This window comes from Archocentrus centrarchus, chromosome 24, assembly GCF_007364275.1.
Source record: "Archocentrus centrarchus isolate MPI-CPG fArcCen1 chromosome 24, fArcCen1, whole genome shotgun sequence".
NCBI lineage: Eukaryota > Metazoa > Chordata > Actinopteri > Cichliformes > Cichlidae > Archocentrus > Archocentrus centrarchus.
This window is the reverse complement of record NC_044369.1, coordinates 20,642,953-20,654,999: the sequence shown is the minus strand read 5'-3', so window position 1 is coordinate 20,654,999 and position 12,047 is coordinate 20,642,953. Positions and strand designations below refer to the sequence as shown.

Sequence of the window (12,047 nt, the reverse complement as noted above, 5' to 3'; positions counted from 1 at the left end):
CATGAGCAAAATCCAAATGCATAAAGCGTTAAATGAATATGGCTCCAATACACAAACAGCAACACCCAGAGGATCTGTTTTAAATCACCTCATTAAATCACAAAGAATCATCAACATCGCAGTGTCAACAAGTAACAGAATTAGCAGCCGAGAGCACACAGACGCAAAAAAAAAGAGCTGCACGGCATATGGCTCACTCAAGCCAATGCCACTGTGTCTCTGTGGACCCACTGGAGACACAACAGGTGTGTCAATATGACAAGCATTCAGCCAATCCATCGTGTCTGCCTCATATAAACACTGAATAAATATAGATGCTCTCCATTTTCACTCTCAGCAGTGCACAGAAACAACAGATGAAATGCAAACACTTGGAGATCATGCAGAGGTCAAGGGAAAATCACAGACTTTTACGCATGACATCATCCGTTAATTCATAGATGTACACTTCCAAGAGGGAACGCAGTTTTTGTTAGAGGCGCTTTGCTTTTAGGGGAAAGATTTATGAGAGTTTTCAAAATGCAAACCACAAGTAAATCAGTGGCACAATAACACAGAGCCAGTGTACTTAGATAAATTTTCTTTTCTTTTTTTTTTAACTAGAATGGCTTTTCATATGTATTTCATGCAAACATTAAAAAACAGAGTTGAGGAAGAAGCGCACAGTTCATATGCTCATCACTGATTCAGTATTCATTGTTTTGTTTTTCGACCACCTGATTATCATATTTTCCAGAAGCCTCCTCCTCCTCATGTGGGCAAATGGTGTTGCTGCACAGCACTAAGTTTTGTCATATTCCCAGTGTTTGTGGCACAGGAAATCGTTTTATTACACTATTACTGTAGTTTCCTTTTCACAAACGCTCACATGATGCCAAACAGAATTTAGATGAACAGGTTGGAGAAAACTGGCTTGTGCCCTCCGCGAACAGACGATAGAAAAACGGTGCGTCGGACTGCCAGTCTCCCACCAGATGGTAAATGGGAGAGACAGGGGCGATCGAACAACAAATACAACCGAGGAGATTATCAAAAACAACCAATGAATATAAGGAGAAAACTGAGGTAAAGAGTCACTTGCCAAATATTTATGCTATTCAAATGTGGGATTTATTACTTTTTTTTTTTATTTCCTCTCTTTTCAATGTAAATCAAACAAATCAAATGTATGAATTCAACAAGGAATTGTTTGATTCGTAGTTCTGTGCATTACACTGTCGTCCACATCATCCTTAGTGTGTACCCGGGGGTTATTTTTGCGTCAAATGGATTCAAGATATAAGAAATTCTCAGTTTATTAGTCGGACGCATCCCCGCTGCAATTTCAGGCCATCAAATCAAATATTTTATCTCAAACCTGGGAACCTCGGGCTCTCATTCCTATCAGATGTAAAAGGCCGCCTGAAGAAGTAAACCAGTTTTACGCATGCAGGTGAAGCCGCGCACAGTCTGTGTGTGTTTGTAGGACATCAGAGAGCGAGAGAGAGCTCATTTGCATACAGCTGAATAGTTACATCCCCCGTCCCGCACACCCGCATGAGGGCGAGAGAGGGACACGCGCCGCAACAATAGGAGGCACGCTGCCATTAACCGTAAAATACTTGGGTGGGCATGAAGGGGCACACGCGCTCGCCGACGACATTAAAAACAACCAAAGTAACATGTTCAAAAAAAAATGAAAGCATAATGCGTAACGTAAGAATCTGTATGCGTAAAAGAGGACCGTATTTCATTGGAGTTGAGCAAAGGCCTATTTCTAAATTAAAGCATATATGCGTTTTTATTGGGATCATTTGGGTTTTGTACAGTTAAGATATGGATGAATTAAAGATATTGGCTCTGGTGCGTCATGGGTTTGTTCTGCACGCACAAAAAGCAAACAAAGTAAAATTCAGAACCAAGCGCAACTAAAACAACTCAAAACATTTTTTTTCTCCCCCTTTAATCGCATTTCTGCTTTCATTGTTTGAGTTACATCCCGAGGGAGACACACATATGACCCCACAGAGAGTGAAGGGTCTGAAAAGATAGCCTTCGCGTGCAAGGCTCCAGTGTTGTAGTAAGGGCTAATTAGGCGTGCAATTGAGTGGAACCGGGGGCAAAGAGGTGCGTGAAGTAAGACAGTAATTGAATTTCTGCTTTCCATTCTCGAAGTTTCGGCTCCCCTGCTTTGTCCCTTCTCATTGTGCAAAATGTGTAAATGTGCGTCCAGCATATCGTGCGCTAAAAATAAGTCAACAGATGTAGGGGCTTGTTAATAATCGCCCGGTATCCATGGTGGTCAGTCATCTCTCTGCCAGTGGGTATTAAATCTGGATAATTGTTGGGGTGGAAAAGAAGGGGGTTGAATATGTAAAGTGGGCGTTGCCAGCTGGGTGAGTGGCAGTTTATGTAATGAGCAGCGCAGTGGCAGTCTATATATCTGGGAGGAGACACACTAGGGTTCATTCAGTAGTAATAAGACGAGTGATGAACATCCGTGGCGCACTGACGCACCGACTTGAGCACCAAAACAAGCTCTGAGCCGCGCGCACACATCGGAGTGACCATTGTGGAGTACAGTATCATGCAAGGAGAGGACGCCTGCTGACAGAGTAACACACAGCTGTGGATATTGGTCTTGCCTCACCTTTGGATAACTTGGAGATTGGAAACGCTTCTTCTGGACGCTTTTGACGCACGGCAACAAGGAGCTATTGAGGACTCCCTGGGAGTGGAGGATTTATAGTGTTTCGGGGTTTTTATACCCTATTTGTTTACCTCGGCGTAAATACTTCGGAATAAGAAGGTTTTGCTGCGCGAGTGGCTGGTGACGCGGCTGCCCTGGAGAAACAAGAAGGATGGCAGCCTGGTTCACCTTTACCATCGCATTTAGCACCACGTTAATAACACAGGTATGAAGGAGGATGTACATCTCTTTGGTGGTCCCGAGACCTCGGAGAAAACAGTTGGAGAGCCGGTTGTTTAATATTTTTAAATTTTTTATTTTTTTTTTTTTAAACAGAATAAGCTTCATGTAGCCGCACGACGTTTTCTTAAATAATATTTCCTTCTCTTTTAGGTATTTGGATCCGGGGTTTTTGAGCTTGATCTCCACGAATTTAAAAATCACAAAGGTTTGCTTGCAAACGGAGACGCATGCAAACCCAACTGCAGGACTTATTTTAGAATTTGCTTGAAGAACTATCAGGCTGTGGTCTCGCCAGGTGACTGCATCTTTGGAAGTACAATGACACCAGTGCTGGGGACAAACTCTTTCAGCGCCAAGGATAGTGGCACTTTACCTAGACCGATTCAAATACCCTTCAACTTTGGATGGCCGGTAAGGGCGTGGAGCAGCACATCCACTTTATTTGTTTCACTACAGCGATCGCTATTATGTTGTTTTCAGGGAACTGCAACGCATTTTGGGAGCGCACCGGTTATTGGTCAGCTAGTCTAATCCATATCATTAGGTAATACTCTGTCGACTAACAGATTGGACCGCTGCCATGTCGTTCAATTCAAAATCCAGAAGGCTCCTGTGATCACTGTGACACATATTTGTTCATGCAGTCTTAAGTGTGATTGGAATTTCTCTTCTCAACCAGCAAGCAGCTTATGAAATACAAAAAATTAATTAATTAATATTAATGCAAGATTAATGCTTTTCCCTAAATTACTGTTTAAAAAAAAACAAAGGCTATAATCCTGTTGGCATTTATTAACTGCATATGTTTTTTCCTTAGGGGTCGTTTTCATTAATAATTGAAGCCTGGCATTCACCTTATGGAAACCTACCTGTAGGTAAGTGCAACCTTTTTTACCACAGGAGGGAGCTCTGTCTGTACGTTTCACACTCTCCAGCGGTTTACCGTTTTGCACACTTAACATGCACAAAAGCAAAAAAAATTAGAGTATTAAATGCAGCTTAGTCACTCAACACGTTCCCCTTCACCTCCTGTTAATTGTTCATCATTTCAGACAATTTTCACGCCTATTCATTCCTTTGTTATGAACTTCAGAACACCTTTTTCATTCTTATACCCAATACAATTGAACTTCCTCTAGTTTATTTTTGGCGTGGGAAAGAGCTGTGGGCTTTGGTGAGAATACTCAGTGCCTGCCAAAAGCCCCTGACTACATCTTCCTGTATTTTACACCTTACTCTGTTCTGCCCTTTGGAAGAGGGGACTGGGCCTGGGAATGTTTTTGCTGACGGAAAGAAAGAGGAAATTTCAACCTGAGTTTATCTTTCATCTAAGCTGTATGGGATTTGATAAGGGATGCAGCTTGGCACTGGGCAGATTATTAAAGCAAAAGTGGGTGACATTTGAACTCACAAGCTATTTATGATGCATAAGTGACATAAAACCACAATCAATCCAGGACATGGGCAGGTTTTAAACTCTAAACTTCCTCCATTAATTCTGACTTCCTCTTCCTTCTCCTCTTTTTTCCCCTTCTATCAGAAACCAACAACCAAGACTCTCTGATTAGCTTCTTTGCAATCCAAAGACAGCTGGGTGTAGGAACTGACTGGTCTCAGGATACGCTGACTGACGTGCATACAGAGCTGAAATATTCTTACCGGTTCATCTGCAATGAAAGTTACTACGGAGAAAGCTGTTCCAAAAAGTGCACGCCCAGGGACGACCGATTCGGCCACTACACCTGCACCCGAGATGGACAGTTATCCTGTCTGCCTGGCTGGAAGGGGAAATACTGTGAAGAACGTAAGCAACCAGCTGAACAATCTTTATGTTTTCCAGCTGTCTGGCTCACTTTCTATCAGCAATCTGTTCTTGTTGGTCACAGTCTCTGTAGTTGTTTTAACTTGGTTAGGATTGCAGGATTTGGTGGACGGGCCTTACCTTAAAACTATTCTTAATTGTCTGAGGCTTTGATAAGTCTGTTTCCACTCTGCACATCGCCTTTGCTCTTCATTATTATAGTTTGTGTCTATAAAGAGAAATACATAAGTTAGATATATCAGCTGTTGTTAGTGTGCAAGTTGTGTAACCCACGGGTCATCATCATTAAGGCTACAGGATGTGAGTGCTATAACTAGACATGACCTCATGATATCTGGCAAGTCTGATAGGCAATTTTGGTGTGGAATGCATTTTTCATAGCTGTTTGCTTCATATAATTTGCAATCATATAATTCTGATGTGCAATTGGTGGGTTTGCGGGTACTCATTGAATATGGGTTTTAGGGGACAGACGGCTTAGCACGACAACAGGCACATTATACTTGTGCAAACCCACTTGGCCAAATCGTGGACCAACACTCCCATGATTTGGAACGCTCTGAATGAGCCTATAAGGAGGCTCAATGCCATTTGGCTCCACAATACCAAGGCCCCCTTTCACCAAAACAAATTAATCAAAGAGTAGATTGGAAGGAGGCACCGTGAGAGTAATAGTTACCATGTGCTGGATATGTGACCACAGGGGTGACAGCGGATCTGTCATCCATGTCATTTGGCGGTGAAAGAGAAATTGGCATGTGCTATTTTGACTGTGGCGCCAAATTCTAACCAGATGGGTTCACGTGTTGCAATTACACACACATCAATCGCCAGTGACTACAGAAAATATACATGAGAAAGACAGATTGGGCATCTTTCAGAGACCATAATTTGCCTTCTTTCTCATACGCTCCCATACATAAATTTTAACGAGCCCGGCCAGTGTACAGTTTGAAGGAGCTTAGTAGTAAGCACATTAATGCAGAGACACACTCTGAACTTTACATCCGCACAGTGGTAGTAGTAGTATTAGTAGCCCAATGAACGTTAATTACGCGTGAAACAAATAGCTAATTAACTCAAGCTTAATGCTGGTCTATTCACAGTAGTGAACGTTTACATGCTGTTTATATCCAAGAAAGGTCAAGTTAGAGCTCTGAATTTGTGTTCAACAAAACCGTGTCGCCGCGCGCGTGCCCGGTAACTTAATCTGCAGGCCGGGGGCGTGCGCGGGCATTGATAGAAGGAGCCCGGGCGACTGCACGCGCCAAGGTTAATCGCGGCATTATTATCCGCCACGCGCCACCGATGTTTAGTCCCTTCCATTGTTGGTCGCGCGGTAGCAGCAGCTGCAAATATGGTTCTGCAGACCACAAACAACAATAGTGACAGCTGTCTGCTATTGAGAGCAAGCATCTGTTCTGGACTAAACCGGCCGCTTACTGTCAGCCGCCTGATATGCTGCCCTGCGAATCAGTGTCATGCAAGACCGGTGCACTTAAAGCAGGACAAACAAACTCTCAGCCCGTCTACCCCCCCCCCCCCGGTGGGTGTGGCGGACAGGTTTAGATCAAATGGAGGCTTCTGAGGAAAGTTGAGCCTCACCATGTACTTCAATATACAGAGCTTATAGTTGGCTATTTCAAGGAAAGCCTTGGTTGCTGTATGCCTAATGGGAGTGTCAGAGGCTCTGACATTTTCACTTATGGTTTATTTTTAACTGTGTGGAAAATGTGAAATTGTCACGCCTGATGCATTTTGTCAGAAGGAACAGGTGGGCAACTAAAAAAAAAAAAAAAAAAAGCAGCAGACTTACTGTGTGTTTGTATTTTTCTTTTGCATGTAGCTATCTGTCTGGAGGGCTGCAGCGAGAGGAATGGAAACTGCACCAAACCTGGCGAGTGTGTGTGAGTATTAATAATTGCAAGTGTTGAAATATGTGCTGGCTGTTAGGAAGGAGCACATATGGGGACAATGTCAGCTCCTTTCATGTGGAATGCCTGGGCTTTTTTTTTTCACCCAACTTCTTTTTCAACACGGGGAACGCTGCCTCCCACTTTATGCACAACAAACGCAGTTTCATCATTCGAAGATTTCACATGATTTAAAATATGTCCGTATGATTCATTAAGTGAGGCTGAAGTTCACGTCAACATTTCGGTCCCTGCCCTCTCTTTCGCTCTCTCTTCACAGCATCACTCACTGACTTCGCTGCTTCCCATGTTCCCTTCTTGTCACTACCCAGTCTCACTCACCAGTGTGGATAATTCACACACACACACACACACACACACTCTCTCTCTCTCACCCACTCGCTGTGAGAAATTCCTCCTTTTGCCCTCTTTTTAGACACAAATCCGTCGTTCCCACCACTAAAACCATCCCAAATTGAGGTTAAATCCTTTGGATACCAGTAAAGCTGCTCCCATGTCTGCTCACTAAGTAAAAAAAAATGTTTTAACCTTTAATAGAGCATCTTAAGTCCCACAATCTTGGGAAACCTTTGATCTTAAAACCAATATTTTTCTTGGTTATTTTTATACTATCACTAGTGATCTTTAAAACACATTAGCCTCATAGTTTGTAATGTAGACATTGTACAGCTTACCTGTACAAAAAGAATGCTTTTAATCATATGCAATGAAGAAATAAGCCATCAGTTCAAAGCTTTTACTATTGCAAAATCTCATTTCTAGCCAAAATGAAAGTAATTTTTCAGATTTCTGTGATGCATTAAGCAATCATATAATGATTGTATCCAACTGTGGTATGACGCCGCCACTAATATGAATCGATTTCTCAATGTAATAATCCGGTTCTGAGTTGAACTGAAATTCAAGACCCTGTAAAATGAGGAAAAAATTAATAATCTTTAAAACTTTTTTTTCCACCCCTTTTCAGTTGCAGAGATGGCTGGCAGGGCACGTTCTGTGACGAGTGTAAGAAGTACCCGGCCTGCAAGCACGGTACCTGCCAGCTGCCGTGGCAGTGTAACTGCCAGGAGGGCTGGGGAGGCCTATTATGTGACCAAGGTACGCCAGACAACTCGGCTCACTTCTGTTCCTTTTTTAAAAGATGCTCTCATATTACTTGTGCACGTTTTCATTTGAATTAACTTGAAAGCATTAGTAAATTAGGTTTCCTGTGAAGTGTTCTATTCATAGCTTTATACACATGCAGAAGAAGATAGAGGCGTGTGTGTGTGTGTGTGTGTGTGTGTGTGTGTGTGTGTGTGTGTGTGTGTGTGTGTGTGTGTGTGTGTGTGTCCTCCAGACACCCTGTAAACAAACACTCATCTCCTCTCCCCCCAGACCTGAACTTCTGCACCCATCACCATCCCTGCGTGAATGGCGCCACCTGCATGAACACTGGCCAGGGAAGCTATACGTGTACTTGCTTGCCAGGTTTCACAGGGGTCAACTGTGAGTTGGAGATGCAGGAGTGTGACAGCAACCCCTGCAGGAATGGAGGGATATGCACAGTAAGTTGGAAATGGAATGGTGCATGCTGATCTTTGTATTTCAGGATTCACTGAATTACTGGCTCTCTGACTCATCTTGCTTCCGTTTCCCAAGAATCTGGAGAGCGGCTACATGTGCACCTGTCCCCAAGGTTTCGAGGGTTCCCACTGTGAGCACAACCTGCTGACGTGTGCCGACTCCCCCTGCTTCCACAGCGGCAAATGCAAGGAGAAGGACAACGGGCGCAGCTACATGTGCGAGTGTCCCCGAGGCTTCACTGGGCTCAACTGCGAGAAGAAAGTGGACAAGTGCACGTCGCTTCCCTGTGCTAATGGTACAGTCTTCCTTTCCTCTTTGCCACCCCCCCAAACTTCCCCTTCAAATTCCTGCCACTGGAACAACAGGAATTGGTGGGAACTTGGTGTCTATTGTCCTCCATATAAACACTCAGCAGCTTGGAGCAGCAGCTTGTAAATGTCACCACAGCTTGCTGTGGTTGTTGATGAAAGGGGACAAATATCCAGCGCAGTTCAATTTCTGCCTTCATGTAAACAAGGAGAGCTCTGGGATTGTTCTGCATTGGGAGAACAATACACAGTGCTGTGGTCACACTGTGGATTCAGTGGAAATGTGTGAACTCAAGGGGCCTCGTGGGAGGGATTATGGAGATCATGTTCTCTCTGATTTTGAAATGCCTCAATGTCAAAATGTCTCTCACTTTGTTTGTTAATGGTAGCTTTTGAGTTTCCTTCAAACCCGTATTTGTTGATGCTTATGATCCACTTCCTCTTTTTTTCAGGTGGTCTCTGTGTGATCCACACGGGCACGCGCGTGTGCAGCTGCCGCGCGGGGTTTACCGGCCAGCGCTGCGAAATCAACATCAACGAATGTGCTGGAAACCCCTGCCTTAACGGAGGCACCTGCCAAGACCGAATCAACGACTACACCTGCATCTGTCCTGCAGGCTACAGTGGGCGAAACTGCGACCGGGTTCTGAATGAGTGTTCCCTTCGGCCTTGCCTCAATGGGGGTATTTGCACTGGAGGAGGTGGGCCAGGCAAGCCTCCAGCGACTTGCACCTGCCCCACTGGCTTCACCGGACCTCGGTGCGATTTCTTTGCTGCTGTCACCTCTCCCGTGACCAATAAAGAGAATAAAGATGGCTTCCAGTGGGCGGCAGTTTCTCTGGCTGTCGGGCTGGTGGCGCTGCTAGTGGTGTTGTGCATGGTGGGCTTGGCTTTGAGGCACATCCACAGGCAAGCCCAGAGACAGCGAGGAGAAACAGAGACTATGAACAACTTATCCAGTAATCAGAGGGACAACCTGATCCCAGTGTCCCAGCTGAAAAACACCAACCAGAAAATCAGCCTGGAGGTAGACTGTGACTCAGAGAAATCAAACTTTATTCATAAAAACTATCACTTGGACTCTTACAACTCAAAATCAAAGGAGTTCAAGGATGAAAAATCACAAGAGGATAAAATTTATGACAAGTGTTTAGAAGATAAAATGCCCTTGAGTAGAGTGTACAGGTAAGAGAAAACATCTTCACATTTCTTTTTATTCTCATCTTAGTTGCGATAATTTCTGCTAAAGTACTAGGAAACTTCTATTTCCCCTATTTATTTCACTCATATAGAAGTGCGTGTGTGTGTGTGTGTGTGGGGGGCCCTGCTGAGTAGAAATGACTGTTAATGAGAAGTTTCCCTCATTTAATGCTGCAATCTAGTCTTTGCTCCTAACAATGGGCCCCATTACATTGTTCTTCATTTGCAGAGTTTATACTGAACAATTGCTTTGCTTTGCACCGCACACTCTTCTTTGCTGCCTCGCCGCATGTGTATACACCTAATGCATATTTCTGCCATGTGCTTCTAGTTTGCGTTAACACAAAGTGTGATTTGTGTTTGCAGTGAAAAGCCAGAGTGTAGAATATCTACGATATGCTCCTCAAGAGACTCCATGTACCAGTCGGTATTTGTTATAGCAGAAGAGAGGAGGGAATGCGTCATAGCGACTGAGGTGAGCCAAAAACAAAGAAAAAAATCACATCTTCATCAGCGTTGCCTTAGATCCTCCATTTGAAATCCATCAGGTTGTCCCAAGTGCAGTATTCCTCACTAGTACACCAACATCTGTGGGAGGGGATCAGACTCTTGGTGAAAGATTGTAGTCTTTGTGCTGTTCTGAACTAAGCTGGGGAAAAACAATCATATGTATTATTGGTTTCTGTAAATTATGCTAGCTACACTTTATCTTGGCCATATGATGACCTAAAGTGAGAACCTATAATGATTTCTCACACATGTTTGGCTCTGCTCGGTCTCAAAGGTGCTATGTTTTAGCACTGTGGCTTTTAGTGGAATTTTTAGCATGTTTATTTCCAAGCTAAATATAATGATGGTAGTGGAGCATTTGAACTAAAAGAGAGCTTGGAAACACTTTTTTTATTTTTGCTATTATTGTTTTTATGTTATTATGTTATTATTATTTGGTCTAACTTCCATTTTTTTCCCCTCTCTCCTTTATCCCACAGGTATAAACTGTGAGGGTTCAGAAGGCAAGGGAATGTGGGAAAAGACACAATCAAGGCAGAATGTAATATTCTGGATTGTTTACAAATGCTGAGAAGAGACTGGAGATCATTTTAGATGTTCACTGCTGCTCTGGAACACTTGAGAACTGGAGAGGGCAGAAAACTCTGCTCTACAAAAGGGAAAAAAAAAAAAGAACCGAACTGAGAAACTTTATGTCGACCGAGTGTTTGTATGCAAAACATGTACAGTGAAGGACCTCTCTCAGTCGTGACAATGGTTAAATGGACTGGCATAAAAAGACTGACTGCACGAGGTGTGACAACAGATGACAGCATCGGTGAAATATTGACTTCTAACCTTGGCCATCCTGGACAGTAAAAAGGTAAAAAAATAAAAATAAAAAAATAAGGGTGGATCGTTGCCCCTCATATCTGACCTGGCCTTGTGTGATAATCATGATGACTTTGACAGCCAACCAATCAGTAAAAGGAAAAAAAGGTGCCTAAAGATTTGACCCCTCCAAAGCCCCCCACCCCCACCCCCACCCGCCAGCTTCGCCTGCTATGCAAGACTCAGGGTCCAGATGAGTGAACTCACCCAGTGTCACAATCCAACCTCACTAACGCTGAGTTATGAATGTCTGAAACTAATCTTCAGCTGTCAATCACGTGAAAAGGACTGGTTGGACATGCCCATGCGCAAGGGTGAAGATTGTATGCAGCCCAAATTCACTAGAAGCCTTAAAAAGAGGGGGTTTCAATGCTAAATTTGTGCCCTTGTCTGTTCTTGGATCGTTTGCACTACAAAAAAAATAAAGAAAAAAAAAAGGAAAAAAAACAGGGAAAATACTTTTAAATCAACAGGGATTTGAGGAGAAAACCACAGGAGAGCAATAGTCAGTGCAGTGCCAGCAAGATCCAAGAGAAAGGAAAAGTTTGCGCATAGAAAAAGGTGTTGGTTTTTTTTGTTGTTGTTGTTTGTTTTTTTGTTTTTATGCAACCGAAAACAGAGACTCAAAAACGAGGAGACTGTCACACCACTGCCTGCCTAAAATGAATTTCAAAAGTACAGAACCAATAATGTAATTTTTTTAAAATGACTATTTCCAGAGTTTAATTTAAATATGACACTGCTCTTTATATGTTTTATAATGTTATTTTGTATATAATGCATATTTATAAGGACCAAACTTCTGAAGAATAAAAATTCCATGAAAATTCCTTGCAATTATTTTTGAACATTTTATTTTTAAATAAGGACACCGGCTCCAAACGTGTGTCATATTTGTGTGTCTTGTGTTTATCTTTTGTCTCGCT

The 12,047-nt window shown here is 43.1% G+C and overlaps 1 protein-coding gene across 1 annotated transcript; it reads left to right on the top strand.

The window, feature by feature from the left end:
* Positions 1-2,464: 2,464 nt before the first annotated feature.
* On the top strand, positions 2,465-11,910 carry dll4 (delta-like 4 (Drosophila)). Its single transcript, XM_030722304.1, has 11 exons — positions 2,465-2,894; positions 3,062-3,322; positions 3,729-3,786; positions 4,452-4,715; positions 6,580-6,640; positions 7,635-7,765; positions 8,045-8,214; positions 8,309-8,528; positions 8,994-9,726; positions 10,108-10,216; positions 10,731-11,910. The coding sequence occupies exons 1-11, from the start codon at positions 2,841-2,843 to the stop codon at positions 10,734-10,736; spliced, it is 2,067 nt and encodes a 688-aa protein (XP_030578164.1). The 5' UTR covers positions 2,465-2,840; the 3' UTR covers positions 10,737-11,910.
* The last annotated feature ends 137 nt before the right edge of the window (positions 11,911-12,047 follow it).

Coding starts and splice junctions, on each gene's coding strand:
- dll4 (XM_030722304.1), top strand. CDS start 2,841: ATGGCAGCCTGGTTCACCTTTACCATCGCATTTAGCACCACGTTAATA. Junction 6,641..7,634: donor ACCAAACCTGGCGAGTGTGT/GTGAGTATTAAT, acceptor ACCCCTTTTCAG/TTGCAGAGATGGCTGGCAGG. Junction 7,766..8,044: donor AGGCCTATTATGTGACCAAG/GTACGCCAGACA, acceptor CTCTCCCCCCAG/ACCTGAACTTCTGCACCCAT.